At 36.5% G+C, this 22,072-nt stretch overlaps 2 protein-coding genes across 5 annotated transcripts; both read right to left on the bottom strand.

Moving 5' to 3' along the window:
* sycp2 (synaptonemal complex protein 2) lies at positions 1–19,136 on the bottom strand. 4 transcript variants are annotated; one of them, XM_020704534.3, is made up of 44 exons: positions 18,587–19,136; positions 18,342–18,482; positions 18,139–18,267; positions 17,937–18,041; positions 17,826–17,850; positions 17,437–17,522; positions 17,256–17,350; positions 17,129–17,163; positions 16,870–17,012; positions 16,683–16,735; positions 16,399–16,444; positions 16,104–16,202; positions 15,929–15,989; positions 14,836–14,984; positions 14,542–14,586; positions 14,201–14,287; positions 13,310–13,415; positions 12,379–12,470; positions 10,983–11,049; positions 10,815–10,860; positions 10,645–10,724; positions 10,099–10,508; positions 9,876–10,009; positions 9,744–9,783; positions 9,572–9,642; positions 9,454–9,499; positions 9,329–9,372; positions 9,199–9,247; positions 8,933–9,098; positions 8,788–8,852; positions 8,509–8,700; positions 7,573–7,749; positions 6,129–6,267; positions 5,185–5,483; positions 4,393–4,671; positions 4,263–4,314; positions 3,455–3,598; positions 2,834–3,024; positions 2,657–2,751; positions 2,368–2,467; positions 2,204–2,262; positions 862–940; positions 581–637; positions 1–450 (listed from the first exon to the last, which is right to left on the bottom strand). In XM_020704534.3, exons 1-44 carry the CDS (start codon positions 18,608–18,610, stop codon positions 394–396), a joined length of 4,659 nt encoding a protein of 1,552 aa, XP_020560193.1. In that variant the 5' UTR covers positions 18,611–19,136; the 3' UTR covers positions 1–393. The 4 variants fall into 4 exon arrangements, with proteins under 4 accessions (XP_020560193.1, XP_020560195.1, XP_020560194.1 ...); XM_020704536.3 differs by having other exon boundaries at positions 9,744–9,780; XM_020704535.3 differs by having other exon boundaries at positions 10,983–11,046.
* Positions 19,137–19,712: 576 nt separating this feature from the next.
* ppp1r3da (protein phosphatase 1, regulatory subunit 3Da) lies at positions 19,713–22,016 on the bottom strand. Its single transcript, XM_004070375.5, has 2 exons — positions 21,857–22,016; positions 19,713–21,401 (listed from the first exon to the last, which is right to left on the bottom strand). Exons 1-2 carry the CDS (start codon positions 21,867–21,869, stop codon positions 20,458–20,460), a joined length of 957 nt encoding a protein of 318 aa, XP_004070423.3. The 5' UTR covers positions 21,870–22,016; the 3' UTR covers positions 19,713–20,457.
* Between the last annotated feature and the right edge of the window lie 56 nt (positions 22,017–22,072).

Raw genomic sequence — 22,072 nt, 5'->3', positions numbered from 1 at the left:
TTTGTTGTGTTTTTGAACATATTTATTTGAAAAATTAAAGCCAGTTTGTTATGTTATGTTAAAACACACATTTAAGAACTCAAACACTTAGTCTGCAATTCTCACTAGTTAATCTAAATAAATTATTTAAGAATAAATATTAAAATGACTTTTTAGGAACTTCTGATCTGAAGCATAAAAGTTTCGAACATTTCAACAAAGAAGAAAGTTCATTGAACTTTGACAACATGGATAAGAAAAGCACAACAGCTGAGGGGAATGTAAATACAGAACCTGGACCATAAGGTGCAGCACAAAATACATAAACATCCGGTGAGTTCAACAGGCTTATGTACGTCACACATAGACAAAAAAACCTGTCTGATGGCGCAGCAGCCTTCACACCGGACTCCATCACTGGAAAAACAAGGCATGCAGTCCTCTTTTAACACTCTGGATCTCCCCCTCTAGCTATAATAAAAAAGGGAGGATTACTCATTCAAATCCACATCAAACAAATCGCAGCCTAATCCCAGCAGCACAGTTATGAACAGGCTCAGAAGCAACTCTAAGCAGCAAAAAAAAAGGAACATGTACTCACCATCTCATTGAGGAGCCTGTCCTGAACAGACTTCATGTCTTTTTTTATCAGACACATCTGAAAGCAGAGCGACAGGATGCAGCGTGAGTCAGAGGAAATGAAGACGGATGGAAAAGGAAACAAACTGAATTCAAAACAAGGGAAATCCGACCGGCTAAAAAAATGGTTTATTTTGTAAATGTCCAGATATCTAAACTGAATAATAAAAATAACCCTTGGATTTGCACAACTAGTCCGTTCACTTCAAAAGACAGACAGAGGGATGCATTCAGGGTCCAGACCTCTGATGTGAATATTTCAGCCTCGTACTTCAGGCTGGGAGACGTGTTCATCTGGAGGACTCTCCTCAGGGTTTCATTTCTGAAGGGACAGGAGGAAGTCACAGTAAACCCAGGAGGAGCTAAGGTCCATTACAGCAAAACAAAAACTCTACAAACAACAGAGGAGGATGAGGAAAACGGATGGGAAAAGGAACGTTTGATTCCACTTTTTTTAAAGAAAAAAATCTACAACTTGTTACAAACCTAAAGTCGTTTGTGGAAATGACTTAAATTCTGATTTTTTTTTCTAAATATTTAACGTAGTTGATCATTAGGCACATTTTTTATTTACTACTTCTTGTAATCTTTTTTAATTATTAGGTTTAGCAGCTTCTTAAAGCTTTTAATGTTTTTTTCTTTCTTTCAGCACTGACTGCTTTTTGAATATTTGTGTATTTCCGGTTTCTGGCTCTTCTCTTGATCTCCATGTCTTGATCATGCTAAGTCATTCACACGTCAGTTGTGTGTGGCTGAATGAGGGGGAAAAAACACACAAAAATTCCCAATAAAAAGGATCCTTAACTAGTTTAGTGATAGGGTTACATTTTTCACAGAGACCAGAAAACTTCAGCGAGCTGAGAGAGCATTAGACGTCAGCCGTACGTAACCACCATGTCAGACGTCGATGATTGACATAATGAGTACACGCCACAGAAAAAACAAGATGCTTGCTGTATTAATACACAAAAGCAGACGGCTAAAGCAAAGAGACCAGGGGAAAATTCCATGAATTGTTTGACACTGTGACCAGTAAAGCCAATTGTTCACCTGTGAAACATTACTTCTGAGAATCAAGAATGCAATAGTATAATATTAAGAACGTGGTCCAATCCCAGTTAGAAAATCTAGGCGACTCATGTTCGTTTTTGTGATTTTTTTTTTAAATGATACACCAATTAAAAATAACTCTGGGTGGATCATTTCCTATATGCTAAGTATAGAGATGAGGAGGCATGTGACGCATATGGTTCAATTAGGAGGCTTATATTTTATTCTGGTGCTGGCTGGATAACAGTCAGTACATACTGGCAAATCATCATAAGCTAGATAAAATAAACGGCATGAAAAAAGTAGAACACACATAAAAAACACATTTTGTATTTAGTTTATCATGTTTTTAGGGAGGAAACAGACACAGATTTCACAATAAATTCTTAAAATCTTAAATATAAAAAAAAGCTTAGCACTTATACTGGTTTTGGGTTTTAGCCTGTCAGAAAGTAAAAAAAAAAAACACAGATTAAACAAAACTATTGATGGTAAAAACGAATATTTTCTGGCATTCAAACAGCTCTAAACTCACCTCCTGACTTCTTGCTTCTGATATTTCTTAAAGGTTCCTGTCTGTTTTTTCCAAAAGATCTGCCAACAAACAACAAGTATATATAAGAGCATTTTGAGGTGAATATTTCAAACATTTCGCATTTCCTTTGGTGCATTGTGTGTCGGTGAACGAGTGTGACCCACAGCCAGGTCTGTCTCCATGTTAGTCAGCGTGTTCTCCTCCTCCTCCATGCTGTGGATCTCCTCCAGGAGAACCTTCTGAACGTGTTCAAGCCTTTGAGTTCTGTGCACAGCATAAAACGGCATGATGACATTACTGTGGGACACGTCTGTATTTGGTTTTCTTTGTTTAGTCTTTTTGTATTCATTGGTCACTGAAAGCGACACAGCAGACGTTTACCAATGAATACAAAAAACGAATACAAAAAAGTTTGATTTGATTGCCTACAACAACAAAAAGACAACAACTTGCCTGTGTTTGTTAAGCTGGACATCGATGGAAGAGATGTGTTGCTTCACAGACTTTGAAGACTCTCTGCCGTAAATTTCCAGAACTTTGCAACGGTTCTTGAAACAAAGCGCACACAGCGACCATGCAGGATTGATTATATGTGACAAGGTTCACAGAATCAGTTGTCTAAAAGTTTACCTGCAACTTGTTTTTCAGCTCAGAGCTCAGATGCTGGTACAGGTTACTCTGGTTTACAGAGATGTCTGGACAACCTAAGCTCTCATCCACATCCACGTCTCCATCGGTCGCATCGGATCCACAGTGAGTGAAGCTCATGTGAGATCTAGAAACTGCCAGGCTCATCTTTTCTGAAGAGGACACTTCAGTGACTGTGGAAAACAAAATAGAACATATTTAGAATTTATGGATCCTTTTTTTTTTTTTAAATAACAACTTTAAGAAGCTTTTCTTTGGGCAATGATCTAATGAGTCTCATGTCAAAAAGAAATGATTGAAAATGGTCCATAAATGATGTGCAAACATCAGGAAACAAAACTTTGTGCTTCAGAGAGATCAAAACTGATTCACTAGTGAGCTGTGGAATTATTACAAATGTAAAGAATATCATTCAAAAGCTTTACATTAAAGCAAAATCTGTCATGATGATGATAGTTAATGTACTGTAAAGTTGTCAAAAATTTAGCTTACTGGTAGAGTAAATCTTATAGTGTTTTCCATAAAAAACAAACAAACAGAGTAACTGATGCTGGACTCTGATCCAGTAAAACCATCTCAAGTCAAAGAACATGAAGAACTTGCATGACTTGAAGAGTTTCCTTGGTTTTATTCGAGGAGAGTGCTGCAGTCTGATCTTGCTTTTCTTCGTTACTTCTTTTCCAAAGCTATTCTTCTGTTCTTCATCAGAATTACTGGAAATTGAGCTGCAACGCTTGCGACTTGGACCTGAAAAAGTAAAATATTACATAATTTCTACAACTAAAATAAAATCACAGCTTGAAGATGATCTGTATTTATCTGTATAGCCTCCAAAAATGGCTCTGGTCAGTCTGAATTAACTGTTACACAATCGTTAAGAAACAATGTATTTTGTTTAAAGTTGCGCTTTTTTTAAATTTAATTTCAGCTTCTTCTTTTTTTAAACACTGAAATATAACTTGGTCAATTATGCTATTAGGTCAACAGTTATTCATTTAACAGGCATCGTCATTTATTGCGAGAATAAAGTAAACACAACTTTTCCAACCCTAATTCTAAAAGAGTTTGAACGGAGTGTAAGCGATTACCTAACTATGAAGTTTCTGGAATAATAGGTCAATAAATGAGCAAAAGAATAATAATTAAAGCTAAAACCAAACACTAGTAAGGGCTTCTGTTAGGGAAGTCACTTTTCTAGGATAAAATACTCCAACAACTACGAGAAGTTGGACTATTTCAAGGAGGGGAGGGTAAACATTTTTTATACTGTGTTTGTATTTGTTTACACACAATCCAAACCTGCTTTCAGCAACGAACCGCAGTTTGTTTGGGTGCAGAGAAGACTGAGGAACTCCTGGCCCCGCCCCCACTCCAAAAAAACAGAAGATAAACAGAACAGAAGCTGTTTTACCTGAGAGAAGAGGCTGAGAAGCATCAAGGTCCCGAGCTGCCAGAGGTGTTTGCTGCAATAGCAGAAGAATGAAAGATTATTGAAGCATGTGTTTCGTTTATTTAATGAACGACAAAATAAAAAGCTTCACCTCTCTTTGGAGGGAGACCATCACTGGAACATTGGGGCTGTCCTTGAAGCTTCTACTGCTGAGTACTACTGACTTAGCGGATGACTGACTCAGCGAATCTAAGGATTCAGTTGAGGCTTTTCTGGGGTCAAGCTGACACCCCAAACCAGGGCTGTCTTCAGGGTAAGGTGACTGAGGGGTGGAAGTTACAGGCGGGTTTTTTGGCTGAAGGAGAGTGGAGGTTAACAGCGGCTGAGTGGACAGATCAAATGTAGGCTGAGGTTTTAGGGGTAGATGTTTCTGGATTGAAGAAACCAGAGATGAAATGAAAAGGTGAGAATTCATAGACACGCAGAAAGAAACATGGCTGCTACTTTATGATGACAGTATCTGGGATGGATCAGGGATATTCGTTGATGAGGCCTTCAGTGCACTGCTGGTAAAGGCATAGCTGACAAGCAACAGTCGTTTTATCTGCGGTCCTTCATCAATTTAAAGAACTGTTGTTTTCTAAACAAAACAGCAGTTCGTCATGCCTGTGTTACCTGTCTGAAGGTGACTTTAAACATTTTAAACTGTGGCTAAGAGAAGAAATTCTTATAGAGAATCCCACATTCATTCTTCTTGCAGAGTAGCCCATGGGTACTGCGGTGCAACCCAAGCATCGCCGGCTGCAGCGTTTGTTTCTAAACTCCACACCAGTGCATTGAATAGTTTGTGAGTTTTTAAAATATAAGTTTCATCTAAATTGGAAATGCATACATTTGATTCAAACTGTTTAAGGTCATTCTCTAAGTTGAAACAGTATCATACCTTTTCTGTGCTGGGCCCCTTGAGAGGTCGGGACGCAGCGACTTCAGGTTCAAGAGAACAGGGAGTGGGCTCGGACCTCATGAACTGAAGTTTGGAGGAACTGAAGTTCTTCCCTGAACTGTGCAAAGACGTCTTGCCTTTTCCTTTACTGCTGACTGTGGCGCAAGGTTTGCGTAGCAGCGGGACGGACGAGGGGGCGCCTTGGCAGGCGGGCATCGGGCTAACAGGGACTGGGGACCCCTGAGGGCTGAGGACTGCGGAGCAGGGCAAATTCACGGTTGAGGCTGACCCCTCTGCAGCTGTGAATGTCCAACATAAGCACAGATGTTCAAACAGCTGGCTTCAGAAGTTGGTCAGAGAGTAACAGGTTCATATACTCGCTTTCTCATATCCATTTACAGTTCAAGGTTTAGAGAGCAGGAGCGGTTCTTTATGTAACCTATAACATGGTTTTTATGTAACATTTGGAGAGCAAATGTGATGAAAGTATGAAAGCTCTGTGCTCAGCAGAGTGGTAAACTTTAATCTCTAACAAATCTCTAATAATAAATAAATTATAAAATGTATAAAGGAAATCAAATCAAAACATGACTTTTTTCCTTTCTTTATAAATTTCTGAAGGAAGTCTTAGAATTTGGCTGAACTGTAGCTTTCTCCACAAACGGTTGAATTATTTATGAAGCAATCTGCTCATTAAGGAAGAAGCTTCTGTCAACCAGGATTTTTGGATAAACGAATATTGTTACAGCTCTTGACAAAACAGACGTTTGAGAGCCGCTGTTGTACCTGATTACTATTTTAAATCCATTAAACATTAATGATGCCAAATTACTTATCTTGGAATTAACACTTCCAAGGAAAAGAATGAGCAAATACAAACATTGACATTAGGTTATGACAAAAACAGACAAATGAGTTTGTTGGAAAATATTTTGCACTCTTACATCTCATCCTCTCAACAGAAGAAGGGGAGGAGTTCTCGGAGGGAACAGAGTCTTTGAAAGCCTTTCTCTGTTTGTGAGCAGGAATGACAGTTTTCTTATTTGATCCGGAAGGAATCTGAAGGTCATCATTGGTACTAAGCTGTAAGAAAGAGGAATAAATGTGACACGGTGAAATATTAGAATTTAAAACACCAAAAAGTAACAGTTGATTGTATTCTGATTTGGGGCTAAAAAGTATATAGTTTTATTTGCTTCATTAAGTTTTGTCTTTGTTCAAAATCAAGATTAAAACTGGTAAAAAACAAACATTATAAAATCATTTGCAATAATCGTGAATGCCTTATCAGCCTTGCACATTCACTTTATCTTGTTAAATTAAATTAAATCACACAATCTGTCACACACCTAAGGTGTGTGAAATGTGTTCTCCGCATTTGACCCATCCTGTGGGGGAGCGGTGAGCTGCAGACACAGCTGTGCTCAGGAACCATAAAGGGCCTATAACATGCAGAATCGACTTTTTGAGCTTTTAGGTGGGTTTTAATGTTCATTACTCACAAGAGCACACACCCCATGCACCAGCCCCTCAGAGCCCCATGAAAACGAACGGGTTCTCACATTCAAATGAGGAACCGCCCCAGACGGGATGTGTATCGCCTTTCTGTTTGGGGTTCTTTCCTTTTTTTTTTTTTGGTCCATTGGGTGTGATAAGGGGGGCGGGGGAGAAGTGCGTTCATTGTTATTATCACGTATTCAATACTGCTGTTCTAAAATCTAATAAAAACAATTTTGAAAAAAAAAAAAAAAATGAGGAACCGCCCCTTCCAGAAAGAGTCTGCGCTGCCAGCACCGCCCCCAGGCTAACCACACACACACTTTCTCCGCTACGCTAGCGTTGTTTGGCAAAAACCCTTTCCTTTTACATACATAACCTGCACATAGATCTTTGCAGAAGTTTGGATGTTGTTGGTTTTCATGGGTGAAACGCTGCTCAGACCGACTCTAGGTTGATGTCATTAAATGGGCGGCACCCACAAGGAGCGAAAGGCAGTGCCTCAGAGATCGAGTCATCTTACTTCCGGGTAGAATAATGAGCTTAAGAAAAGCATGATATAGGCCCTTTATCGCCAAACCCAAACTCTCGATGGAAGGGGTTTGGAACCAGCATATGCATTTTCAGATTGTAAACATTGCAAAGAGTCCTGTCTCTGTCCTTTGTACATATAAAAAATTATGGACAACGTCCTACGGGATCTTTTGTAGATATCAGACAAAATATTTTTTTCTATATAATGCCCCAACCATGCAAGTATTGCTCCTTCTAGAAATTATTAATAATTTTCTTTGAAGTATCATAAATAATATTAAGATAATAACTTCAGTTATAATAGGGTTGCAAACGCTGATTTGTTGGTTTTTTCCACTAGGAAGCATAACACAACACCTTTAGTGCAGGTTGCTTTCTAAAATCTGACTGCCTGCTGCTGCTGCTGCTGCCGGTGCTGGCCTCCCTTTTGTCTGAATGTTCAGGTTGGTCTGCAAAGATGGTTGCTCTCTTTTTTGGATGAGGCTCCTCTGAAGTGGATTCTCTGTTTTTCTCCTTTTGCACCACAGTATATTTCTGTAGATGAACAAACCAAAAAGTTATACTGATGCAACATTCTTCTATGGAGCCAGCTTTTAGAGACCATGTTTAAAACAACTAAAGCCAACATGAATTGCAGAATTGAGAACAAAAATGACAAGATAAAGGTAGATGTTCAGTATTTTTCAACAAATAATTTATATGTAACTAAGATACACGACTTATTTACTGAATTTTGGTTCAAAAAAGTAAACACCTTTTTTTAAACTCACATTTTTACTTTAAATGCTCAGTTAAGATCACATTTTCTTTGGCAAGATTGTCTTTAAAACTAGAGGATTTTGATTATTGAATGATATGCAGTGTTGGGTAAATTACTCCTAAAAAGTAATTGATTACTTTACTTAGTTATTGGATCAAAATTGTAATTAAGTTACTTTACTCATTGAAATTAAAAAAGTAATTCACTACTCGTTACTTTACTTTTCTTCCTCTCAAATGTAGATTCTCAAGGGAAAAACAGCAACAATAATAATGATACTGCTCAAAAATATTTACGAACAAATAATTGTTATCATCATTGGGTTACATTGCAGCATAAATATGAAAGTGTTTTGTAAAATATTTATTGTATGGCCTTTTTCCACTTAGACTTTTAAAATTCAATAGCTGCAAAAATGACATAGATGGGTCTAAAATGGGCAATGTTGTGAGCAAATACAAGGACATGATGATTTGGACACAGAATGTGCCGTTAGTGCTGTGATAGATTCATGCAGGAGAAAATGATCTTGCCTTTGCAACGGGAGCGTTCTGTGGTTCAGACAGGCTGTCATCACTGTCCGGCTCTCTGTAACTCTTCGCGGTCGAGGCTGCTCCTCTTTTGGGTCTCTTCCCACGTGTTTGTGGTTTGCCTGAGGTTGCAGTCGACTTCACCATCTTTGCCTCCATTGGCTGACCCACTGCTTCCTTCAAGCCAGAACTCTTCTAATACAACAGCGACACCCAGTGGCCAAACGTGTTAGTGCATTACTGGGTCCAAGGAACATTCTTCACCTTTATTATTACATTTACCTTTTTGGGTTTGTTATTAACTTTTACAGAACTCAAGGTTGGTGGGAACATATCTGGAGACTTTTCTAAAAAAGAAAAAAAATTGCACATGTTCAATCCCATGCAGTCTCTATCAAAAAGATTTGTAGTGGCTTAGAAACCCTACGCCCAGGAAGACGGGAGTTCTCTCTGGGCTTTCTGGCAGCCTGTCTCTGATATTGATTCACTCTTTTCTTGGGCTTCATTGCTGACTGTGCCAGCCAGCTGACCTCGGTCCTGGTGGTTTCCACATCTGTATCACTAAACAAATGCTTTTTACTTTTGGGCTTATTCTGAAAAAGAAACAAAAACACTCAATGATTTATGGGTTTTCCAGTTTGGACGGACAAACATGATACAATTTTTAAGGTAACAGGCAGAATTGCAGGATACTTTAGTCTCAGGCCTTGCTTTCTTGGTTGTGCTGACAACGGCAGAGGAGCTGTTAAATGACATCAACAATATTAAATCATGGAAATGTCAGTTTATATAATCATACCCACTTTTCAGCTGTTGGCCTCACCTGCTTGAAATGGCAGAGATATCAGTTTGGGTTTTGTTCTTCCTCTAAAGTACAATAAAAGACACTTTAATTGCTTTGGTTTTTAAACTATGTTATGGAAAGTAGCAAATGTATCAAGTATTTACCCCAACACTGAGAGGAGAATCAAGGCTAAATTCAAAGACATCTTTTCTGCAGGAAGGAAAGGATCTGCATCAAAAATACTGAATAAACTATTTGAATATTTGTACTGGCATTTACTACCTTTGCCTGATTGAGTTTGTTGCACTTTTTTTGTTGGACTTTGCAAAGCTCGGAGCTGCAGATATTTTCCCCTGTTTTAAATAAATACATATTTAGTACAAACAACAACAGCAAAACTGTATAGTTTAAAGTAAAACAAGGTAAATTAATAACTTGAGTGATAATAACTTACTTTATCCTTTGATAACCAGCTCATGTTAAAATTTGGTCTACTACAAAAAGGACAGTAATTGTCACATTTTGTGTTTAAAAATAAAATAATTACTAAAAGAAAAAGAAAAAAACGGAAACAAACAGTGAATACCTGTTTATAACAGGGGGGATGGATTTCTGGGTGGGACTGTCTCCAGAGTGGACTGGATTTTCTGTGGTTTGGGTGTTTTTACCATAATGGCTGGAAATGAACTTCACCATATTGCCAGCCACATCTGCGTTTCTCTGAGCAAACAGAACAAGAGCTAACTTAAACATAATTCCAAACAGTGAATTAGGACTCTAAGCTGCAGAGAAGCAAGCAGAAATCCTACTTTCTCATGGCTTGAAAGGGTCGTCTTAGTATTCTCCTTAACTTTCTCTCTCTTTTGTGCTGTTCTGGCTGTGGAGCACTTGACTTCTGCTGCGACGGCCTCCACAGACAAATTGCCTTTGCATTCCTCTTCAGTGTTTTTCTTTCTTTTAGTCTGCTCCACTTTGGGAGCAAGTGAAGGAAAAGCATCCAGCTTTCCTGAGCGTCTGTCTTGTGAGCGCCCTCTGATATTGGGTAGCACAGCTGGGTGCTGAAGTGGAGGATCTGTGTTCCTCTCACATTGGACCTGCTGCAGGCGCAGAGTCAGCTCACTATGAAATTGCTTTTGGACGACTAAGTCTGGGTGGGAAACGGACATTTTTTGTCCTGAGGAGGAAGAGTGCTGCGGTCCCACAGAATGTGAACGAGAGTCTTCAGAAAAAAAGATTCAAAAATAATTCATATTAGACTTTCTTTTTAACTAAGTTTGTTTCTTTTTCATTTGTTAATAACTTTAAATTAAGAGAAAATGTTATTTGACACAAAAACCTTTATCAGTTGTGTTTACCTTGATGGGACAAAGAGCAAACTTTCTGAGTTGGCATTGTTATTATTTCCGAAATTGACAATTTGCTCCAATTAGATGATCTGTATTTAAAATAAACACATTTCAATATACATTTTACTATCAAAGCGTTTGAACACACAACAGCAACAACGTTTTTTAACAGGACTTACATTTTTGACCCAGATCTATGTTGGGTGTCAGGTACAATTTCATGCTCTATAGGTTTAAAGAGAATACAGGTTCACTCAAAACAGGGAAACTGTGTGTTTTGAGAAAGTTTAGCTTTAAATCAGGCTCAGATTGTAGCTTAATCTTAGCTCAAAATAGCAATAAAATACCTTGAGACTTGTCTCCATTCTGATCAGGTAGAAACATTTCTGCTGCTTCTGCCTCTGAAGTCTTCTGCTGAATACAGAACAAGTCTCACTGAAGGAATTTATTTTTATTTAAAAATAAAACGTCTTACTGCATAAAACTAAAGATTGAAATAAAAGAATTATACTAAAAGACCCAATCCGATGAAAATAGTGTTTTTAACATGTTAATGTGGAATTTTTCTGATGATGGAGGACAATAAAAGAGAAAAATTAGGCTGAAAATTGCATTTCTGAGTATTTCTTTTTTAAATTGTTGTAAATCCACTTCTGCAGAAACTATATCCTGGAAAACCACGCGGGTTTGTAAATATGACTAAAAACGGCATAATCATAATTAAAAGACCACTGGGAATGTTTTACAATAAATCAAAAGATGACTGGAGTGGGCCTTTAAAAGGATTAGCTGATATAACTCGATAAGTTAAAAAAACAACAACAAAGAAGAAAATCGAAATAGTGAAAAAACTTGTCCAGGCTTAATCGTCACAAACTAATTGATAAAATATTGTATCAGACATTTTATTTCAGACACTAAACATAGTGGAAAGATGGCATTTGGTAGATGATTTGATTTGTGTTCTAGATGCTGTTTGATATTAAGATTTGTTCAGTATCTACAGCAGAGAAACTACTTTAATACTTGTTTCATGAACTGGTAGGTCTCACCAGAACAGTAACACAATAATGAAAAAGAAAACCCCAAATTTTATTTTTTTAAATGTTACCAATTAATTAATTTGACAATTATACACAGTGTTATCTCTAATGACATGACAAAATCAAAGTCCTACTATAATTATATTTCAAACTACCGATATTTTAAAACGGTGCCCAGTGGTCTTTTATTTATGATTATGCCATTTTTAGGCAAAATCAAAAACCCGTGGTCATTTTCTATTTCTGTTGGCGCAGAAGTAACCCTCCGCTGCTTTCCCAACATGTCTTTGTTTGCTGGCTTACAGCCCCCCACACCCCCAGACTAACAGCTCAGATAAGGAACATGAGGACGTTCGTGTATCTATTTGTCTACAGGTGGACGAATCAGAATGGAGAGGAGCAGAGAGACTTGGCCCGCCCATTTGAGTTGCTGCATCACTTTTTCAAACAGCATTTCTTCATCAGCTACTGATTCCTCTTTATTTATCTACAGAAACGCTCAGAAACGCAGTTTTAATCTAAATGATTTTATGCATCTCCACCATCATGAGAAAATTGGTAGAAAAACAAGTTAAAAACAGCAAAAGCACGATTTTCATCAGGTTAGGTTGTACAATGACTTTTAATTTGTATTTATTTGACCCAAATAAGTGAAGTGACCTGCTGTTCAGTATCTACTGTGCAGTATGTATAAACAAACCTGTCGTTTAATGCCACCTGTATTTGTGCTGATTCGAACAGTCGTATCACACAAAGACACTCTGTGCACAGAGGATCTGTCTTTGTCCTTGTCTACAGTAAATGGGAAGGAGAAAAAAATACAAAGATTTCATTAGTTCATACAAAATGTGATAAATAGTGGACATATTGCACTTTTTGACTCAGAAGCCAAGTTTGCTTGTAGATGTAAAAAAAAATACCATCCAAGCAAATGTGTTTGTATTTTCTTTGTTTTTGATTCCTCATCATAATAATGTTATTCATTAATTGAGAAATTTGCTGACATTTTGTGGCTGGTGAGTATGGATTGTCTGTAGTAATACAAATTAGATTTCAACTTTCAAGCCAAAAAGTTAGTTCAACAGTTCTAAAATGAGCAGCTGCTCTTCAAAACCAACAAAAAAAAACATCCCAATAGTCTGGTTAGGATGCTAACAGGCACTAAAAAATTAATTCACGCTGATTTTTCTTCAGCACAACTTTGCATGACAGCACACTGTGTTTTGCATCGTGGCGAGAATTACGGAAATCTTTGATCGCAATCAGATTTTTGTCTACATTCTATAAAAATGAACTTGTTTTTCAAGAAATTGTTAAACACGTGAGAAAAGTGTGAAAATGTTCATGTCTGTCTTAGAAAAGTGTATAAATGTGTACTGAGGGGTTTTACTGCCCTGGAACATCTGTAATCCTGCTTCACAAATTTCAACTATTGCAGATTATTTATGGAACGTTTCCCCCAAAATAAAGAAGGGAAAACTGTAATGTCAGTTTTATCTAAAATCAAGAAAAACAGTCAGAAAGCAATAAAACATTGATTAAATCAATCATCCTTTAGTGCTGGTTCTCTTTCATCTGCAACAGCTTCCAGTGATGCTGCTGCGGCACCAGTACTTTCCAACGTTGCTTACCGCATGACTTGAAGGCAGCAAAATAGTCATGCTTCACTTTCCCACTTCCACTGGTCCTTACAAAGCCTGTGGACTCTGACATCTTCATCCTGGAAGGAGTCACCATCTAGGATAAACAAAAGACATGGTGGAATTTTCAATTCTACATTTGAATAGGATACTTTTGAAAAATTCAAACAAATGTGCTTATTGTTTGCAGATTTTTTTCTAATTGCATCAGTAATAACAAAAAATGTCCCCTTTTCACAAAAGTGTTGGAATGGCTCTTTTCATGCACTACCTAACCTTAAACCATCCACTAACAACTTTAATTCAATAAACTGAAAAAATTACTGGTTATAACTTAAATCCTCTCAAATTGGAATGCATCCAAATGAGGTTTAAATTAAATGTCACTTTCTATCATTTACATCTACTTTGTTTAACAAGCCACTGTGATGTCTGTTTTGGAATTGAAATTGTTTTTTTCAAACCATCAAAAGAAAAAAAATGAAAAAGACAAAAAAAAAAACATATGCCCATATATGGACATATCAAACTTAATTGGGATAAATACAGTGAGTCTTGAACTGATTGGGGGGGGGGAAAGAAATTAAAAAGTAAATGTTCTATATTTAAGTATACAGTAAAAAAGTATTTGGCAATCACCATCTGGCATAATTATACAAATAAAAAAATGGTCCATTTTTCCATCTGTTTCTCACAGTTGAAGGGTTTCTATGATAAACACGACCGATCGTTTTTCTCTAACAACTTGAGAAATCAGTGGTTGTCAATTGCTTTTTTTACTCCACTGTTAATCAATTTCATTTCATTGATCCTAAAAAGCACTTCAACGGCTGTTAAACTATCTATACTATTTGTCTTTAGCATGGAATCCACAACATGTACCTGTAGATTTCCAGCGGGAAAACGTGAAGTAGGGGCTGCAACCGTTTTCTCGCTCCCACTTAGGGAAACCTGGCTCTCTGGAACAATCTGTGTACAAAGCAACACAGCCGCACATGCATACATGCACTTTCTTTTGTAGTTTAAAGCTAAAAGTAACTCATTTTAAGTCAGCTCCAAGGATGTTCTGATCCATCTATGTGCATCTTTGCAGAAGATTGATTTTTACAATTACATATCAAGTGCATATTTGAACCAATAAAGACATAAACTGATCATCTAAATCATTCTTAAAGGATGATAATACTGAAAAGGGATGATCCTAGGAATAAAATAACTCTTACCTGGGTGCTGCTCATTTCTATTGCAGTTTTTGATACAGATGTATGCTAGAAGAGAAAAAAATCAATGTTATCTTGAAACTCATTACGATAGAAAAGATTCTGATAAAAGCCACTTAAAGTAAATGATTCATGTTTTTCTATTCAGTGAAGTGCAAAGTTTTCTAAATGTCTCTACTTTACATCCAAGTCTTTGCTAGTTCTTTGACCACTAAGAAGCCCAGAAAACCTATAAATTAAAACAATTCAAAGGGTAATAAAAATACTGATAGAGCAAATGAGCCAATCCATCAATACTTTGTTTTGAATTTTGCCAAAGACGTTGCGAGCAGCCTGTTGGATGTCCAAGGCAGAACTGAAGGAAATGGTGAGTCCGGATCCCTCCACTTCACCAACCACCACCACCTCAGATAGCTTTATCTTCAAGACCTGCCTCTTTTTTTCCTCTAGAGAAGCAGAAGAAACAAAAGTCATCATGACCAAGCATGCAAATATTGCAGTGAGTCTACAGGTACTAAATGAAGACTTATATTCCAAACATGTACAGCATACTCTACATACAATAATTAGTTTAACTAAAACTGCAACATGTCATTGCTCCCAGTGTGTCCCAGTATTTAAGAATAAAACTAATGCTGTCATTACTGTTCTTCAATACCATTTTCTTCAGACAGATTTTGACATTTCCTTTTAAAATATATTTGCAATTTATTTTCTAACCAATATTGTAATTTATTTTATTCCTATTTTTTTTTTCACGCGACCAAGGCAGAGATTTGTGGCACGTATAGTCAAATACAAACACATGCTTTAAATTTAAGCAGTATAATTATACGTTAAATGGAATTACATTATCAAAGCTACAGTTAACATATTCTAACTAAAATTACAGCAACTTCTGTCAGATCATTTTTACATTTATTTTACCTGTACTGACAAAGTTTCTGTGAATTTCACTAACACAATACATTCTTTTCATCAGCTTAAACAATATTCTAATTTTTTTCCCCTGAAACTCTAATGTTCACACTTGTGGACTGTTGGTTTTGAGCATCGTGTGTTCTTACTAAACTAATAGCAGAGAGAAATCTTTTATTTGGACAAAATGAACAGTTAAAGGTCTGTGTCTTGTCTGGATGAATGTGTGTGGCTTATCTGTGTTAAAAAAACAAATAATGAAATTTTCCTTTTTAAGGATATCTTTATTAAGCATTTGATGATGTTATAATGCGCACCGTAACACATTAATAATAGTTTTCTTAAGCATCTAAAAATCTGTATTCTGAAAGAAAAGTTTCATATTTTTGTATGAATGGATACACGGAATATCATAACATCGTACTAAAACTGTTAGTAACAAAATAAAGAATTTGTGTGTGTGCACAATTACCTGTAACAGAGTAGCTTTCAACTTCATTCTCACTAATGCAGATCGTCTCCCAGTGGCCTTCCTATGATCAACGGAAATACTAAGCGTTAAACATCCACCTCATACTGAAATTAGGTTACATCTTCTCTATGCTTATTCTTTAAGCTTGTGCATTATTTTGCAAAGGTAAGCGTACCTTCTCTTCAGGTAAAGAGCAGTAAAAGGTGATGCTGCGACTGTCGAGGTTGAAATCAATCCAGAACTCTTCAAGCTTCTCATCTGAAGGCATCAGGAGCTAACCAAACAATCACACCATAACACACAAACACACACACACACACACAAAAAAACACGAGACGACACAATTGTACATTAAAGACAGCAGGTTTTCGGTAATTGCGCTTGTTTATGTTTAGGCAATGCAAATTACTAAAACTACAACATTTTTCCAGATACAGGACGAGATTTACTCAAAGCCTATTTATACTGACCTCACACTTTCCCAGATAAACTTCCAAACATGGAAAAGAACACACTCTGAAACACAGAAGACACTTTTTCTGTAATACAATGTTGCAATTTAATAAAATACAAAGAAACAAAAACATTTGTTTTTGAATTACTCATTAGCTAGGTGTAAGTAATTGCTAGAAAAAAGCTTTAAGTTTTGATCAAAATGAACAATTTACTTTCATCCTAAATTAAAAAACAGATTTTCTACCCCCCAATTTTAAACCAATTTTGTACGGAAAAGGAAAATTGGTTATATTTGTACCTTCTCTTCTCTCCTTGCATGCCATTCACCATGTTCAAAAACGTGCGACACGCCTAAAATCACAATGTTGTGCTCAAGTTTAGCAGTTGCCAAATTTTAGGATAGTTTCTCACTGTTGTACAACAAAAGGTTAATGCAATCATGGAAAACAACTGACACATTTCAATGTTCTATTTCTACTACTTACCGTCTCAAACTCAGAGTCTCTGATCTGAGTGAAGGCAGTGGCCACGTGGCCCAAACTGAACCACTGATCTGCAAGTTTTTTCCTCTGGGCAGGAGTCGCCATTCTGCATAACGCTTCCATCAGTGATGACTGCAGGTCATAATCTGAGAGACGGAAAACAGTCTTCAATTCCTTCTATTGAAACAAGGATATATGAATACTAATTGTAAAAACAAAATCGATTTAATGAGCAAAGAAAGCACAAAAAAATGAAAATTACCACCACCCTCCATTATTCGACCAGCAAGTTTGGTCCTGAGGAAAAATAAACACACACTAGAGAAGTGAGAAGATGTTCTATTTATATGTACATTTAATTTCGAATTAAGAAAAGTGGATTGACACACATGAAATCCGATGCTTCCTGCGATGTTAGGATCTTCCTCCGTTTCTTAAGTTCCATTGGAATTTTGTCCAGGATTAAGTTGTATTTTCGTATGGCCTGTGAGGACATTATCCATTTTATTGATGAATAGATCATACTTAGTTGGGTTTTTAACTATTCCTATTCTAAAAAGGATTTTAAACCTCTTTCTGGATCAGGATGTAGATTCTGGGATCTACTGCCAACTGACCAACAGGATACAGGAAGTACTCTGTAATTTTGTTTGTTCCTGAAAAACAACATGAGGTGAGCCTTTTATGCCTGTCAAATTCTGTCAGTTTATGCTAACAAAGTGTAATGAAAAGGAATAGCTCCATTAACATCTAATGCCATGGACTCACACAAGTGAGGAAACTGGGGCAGATTGGCTGTTTTATGTACAAAGGGAATGATGTTAAAATAGAGTGGCACTTATAGGAAGTAGTCATAATAAATGTACATTTTAAAGTAAAATCAATTCTAAACAGTTTTATTAAAAATCATCATCATAAACTAAATTTGTAATACAAATAAAGTATTTCTTTTATCATACCTTCTTTCGATGACTCATGAACCACCTGAAAAATGAAACAAAAATAAATATGCAGCAAGAAAGCTATCGGCATCGTATAATGCTCAAATTATATCTAAAATATAAACTTACCATTAGAGCATTCAAGAAGTTCTCACATAAATTGAACAAAGCCTCATCCCAGTGTGGGCCACGCAAGATCCACAGCTGTTTGCATTTGTCCAACCACTGTACCATTTACTCAAAAACAATCAAACAAATAAAAAATTAAAAAAAAAAAAACTCAATTAAATTTAATGTAAACCTCACGTCCCTCTATAAGTTGTATACTTATCTTTTTTATCAGTCCTTTGTTAATTAACTCTGAAAGCCCTTGACCATCTGGTAGTTTCAAGTGTTTTCCTAACTTGTGGAGACTTGCAAAACCCAAACTGGCTGCTCTGGCACCATTTTGATCTAGACTCTGAAAACCATATTTACACTTTAGCTTAAAAAGAAAGAAAAACAGTCGAATGTTGTGGGTGTGCTTCATCCTACTTTGCAGACAAAGTCGTCCAATTTTTCAACAAAGTGCAGAGAACAATGCGTGAGGGTCTCTTGATCCGTGAATCTTTCAAAAAAGTCTTCAAGAACTTGAACATTTCCACGTTTTAGCACTTGATCCATTGCACTCTCCAGCTGGACAAGAAGACAGGTCTAATATACAGCTATACAATCACGCAAAAGTCAACACTGTGATAAAAAAAAGTCAATTTACAGAGTGTTGTAAGCTTTTATCTTACCTGGAAGATCTGACTTGCTGCCATTTTAGCTTCTTAAAAACACTCACCACCGCTAGGCCGCGCTGTTCTCAGGAGGAACTCCAGTAAAAAAAAAACAGTTGCCAAAATATAATCTGAGTATTACATTTATTTTCGTTAGACAGTGTAAGACTTTAGATGACTGCTACGTCAAAGTCTAATTACTTAGTCTTTAAACATTTTTCAGCAAATATACATTTCTTTTGCAGCTAGCTAGTTGATCGGGTCTACCAACGGTTAACTCCTAGTACGTATCAGCCATAAGTAAAAAAAAAAAAGAAAATAATAAAAATTAAAAGACACAAACCCTCTTGATTGTATGTTTCTTAGGAATAGCTAACTGTTATAACAAATTTCGACAACATTTCTTAAACTAAACGCTACTTATATTCTAAAGCAGTTTTTAGGCCAAAAGAAGCCCAGCAGCAAGCGCGCGAATCCGACGTTAGCTAAGCAATGCAGGGCGCGCGGGCCGCAGCTCACACGTACAGATGTTTGCGGTACGAAAAACAAGTGTAACTTGGCGATGAATGCAGGATTTCTCCCAACATTTCAAACTTTTATAAAGCAACTTATAACATTGTACAACAAAGTAAATAAAAAATTGGTATTTATAGTTGGAAAACAGAAAAAAATATGAATTTAATATGAGCAATATTCAAGCAAACAGGGAATAATTGGGGTTTATTTTGTGAGAAAATACTGTGGAACAGTTAAAGATATTACACATGTTGCTTACCAAAGTTGATAATAATAATAAGCAATGATTAAATATTCTTTTTTTTGCCTTCATTTGTAATGGTCTAGTTTTGAGTGTTGGGGAAATAATGCCCGAATTATGTTTTTAATGTTTATATTAAAGTATAACTAGGACTTTAACGGATTACTATAATGTATAACTAAGTAAAAATGGAAGGTGGAATTTTTTTTAAATTGATGTATTTATATGATGTATTTACAATGTAGACCATTCATTCAAACAATGTTCCATTATCAAGAAAGTGCTCTAATTACTGTAGGGTATGAAAGGTGTTGCAGATCTATAGGAAAAAAATTCTACCTATAAGTAATACTGCAATGTCCTGAGAGGAAAAACAAGAAAAACACATTAACAGCAATTTAGTTTATTTCAATTTAGTCAGAAAAGATTAAAAAGAAAACCATTTGATTCTTCTTTTTTTTTTAATAAAAGTCTAACGGAGAATTAAAAAGAAAAATTATACTGTTGTTTTGAATACAATCCATTTTTGAATGAACATAGTGACATTAAAATGAACATTTTGGATTATCTACTTTACAAAGTGGCAGAAACGCTTTACACATATAACCGTTATAAAACCTTAACAACCAAAGCAACTGACAAAATAAGGATATATTTATTACTTTTTCAAAGCAAGAGACATAAATTGTCTACAAAATTAACAAGTTTTGTTCTACCTTGGCGGTAAATATTGCATTTTGGCCATTTAAAGATTCAGTTTAACAAAGAAATTATAGGGTATATATTTTGTAAGTATTTTGTAAAGATAGACATTTTAAATGTAAAAAATTTCACCTTAAACAAAACCAAAAGATTATAAAATTAGCATTGCAAAATAATAAATGCTCTTACAGTGAAGTGCCATTTTGTCAAAAGATCAATAAACTGAAATAATTGAGGGCATCTTTTACAGTGTAAGTACCAAAGTGCTACGGTTAAACCAGATCTTTACTATGAACATTATCATAAACTTAATCTGCATGTAATGCTCCAGAAATATTTAAACTTATCTCTATAAAGTATAGTTTACAACTTTTGATAAGGTATTTCTATGAATCCACACAGAACTCAGTTTTTGACCTAAAAGTGCATCCTAGATAAAATGCAGCATGCTCTCCTCACATTCTTTAGGCACAGTGAGTTTGTAGTTTTGGCAAACTAATTTATAATTTTCTCCATTGTTGTTGTCCCAGTATTCAGCCCCACACACTTTGTATTTAATGGCAAATTCTAACAGTGCTCCTGGCTGTAAGAAAGGAGGGACCGGCAGATGAAAACAAAATGCATCACAGCCGAACTGCTGCTTTTCTAAGGTCTTGGTGGTCGTGGAAACCCAAGATGCCTTAGATTCTGTGTAACCCTTCCATTCTGTAAAAGAATACCGAACCCTGACATCCTTTTCAAAGTGTACATTTACCACTTGAGTGATCCCAATAATGCCCAATTCAAAGCACTGAATTTTCTCCAGACACACTTTCTGTTGATAAAGTCGACGCAGAAAGTCTGGCTGGTCACCAGGTTGTTCAGCAAAAACTGGTTTCAGATATGGCAAGGAGATCTCCAGATGCCTTCCATCGGCCATCTCAGCACCCATCAACAGTCTAAAAGTGACGTGGTGTGGTACAAAAGGATCTTCTCCTGATTTAAAAAGCCGGACATCTTCCAAATCTATTCCCAGTGAATCAACAAAGCGTACGCCAGCATTCCTACGTCTCCTCCTTTTCTTCTCTGTGGAGGACGGTAAGGAGCGCGAGCGTTGTCGAATGATGGGTTTGGGTGTGGGCTCACAAGAGGGGAGATGCTGGCGGTCTTTTTCTTTCGGTAGAGACGTCCTTGGGCTTGGTGGCCGAATCTGGACAGGCTTCTTTGCCGGATTGGGCTTGTCAGCTTGAAGCATTTCAGTCACTTTAATCGTTATGCAGGGCCTTGAGACCCCGGGTTGGCCCGACATTGGCGGTTCAGATTCTGAAGAGATTATCCTCTCGTGTCCAATAAACCAGCCTCTATCCATGTTGGAGGAACATATAGAGCGGCCCACTAGTTGTAAAAAAACAAAAATAGTTTTACCCACAAAAAGTTAATTACCCACTTTCTGCTGTTTCCTGTTAAACTGCAGAATATATATATATATATATATATATATATATATATATATATATATATATATATATATATATATATATATATATATATATATATATATATATATATAGAAATAACAAGACTAATACCAATGACTTTGGCAATTAAAATTCCGAATAAGTTCACCAATCCATATCAAATAAAGCTTGCTTGTGCACAAGTGTACAAAGTTGAATAATAAAAACTAAAAATAAAATAAAACAAACACCGAGGTCACCGAAGAGCCCGTTAGAGTGGGCGTGTACCTCCACAGTACGTGCCTGTCTGCATGTCGGAACTATCTTTCGAACGTCTAATCTAAAAATAAATTCCAAACGACTCTGTGAAGACAAATGTTTGCATCATCTCACCATGTAAGGACATAACGCATCAGCGGAAGATGGGCTGCAGGACAAGGCCTGTGTGCTCGAGTCTCCTTAACAGACCTGCGCGTTTTGTGTTTCGCAAACAGACTCCACCATCGGTCCAAAGCAGGATTGATCTCACGCGCACATCCGTTAACAGGAAACTACAGACATGGTAGAGCTTCACAGATGCAGCATGGGTAATTGAGTACGTTAAGGTCA

This window comes from Oryzias latipes, chromosome 7 (genome assembly GCF_053564925.1).
Source record: "Oryzias latipes strain Hd-rR chromosome 7, Olatipes_Hd-rR_3.1".
NCBI lineage: Eukaryota > Metazoa > Chordata > Actinopteri > Beloniformes > Adrianichthyidae > Oryzias > Oryzias latipes.
Note: the sequence above shows the minus strand (reverse complement) of the source record. Positions and strands in the feature narration are given on the sequence as shown.

Bases quoted from the DNA above. Each gene is read 5' to 3' on its own strand.
- sycp2 (XM_020704534.3), bottom strand. From the start codon at position 18,610: ATGGCAGCAAGTCAGATCTTCCAG. The intron at 8,701-8,787 runs GTAAATGTAATA...CTGTTGTATTAG, and splicing joins TTAATAACAAACCCAAAAAG to AAGAGTTCTGGCTTGAAGGA. The intron at 4,315-4,392 runs GTGAAGCTTTTT...CTGCTATTGCAG, and splicing joins TGGTCTCCCTCCAAAGAGAG to CAAACACCTCTGGCAGCTCG.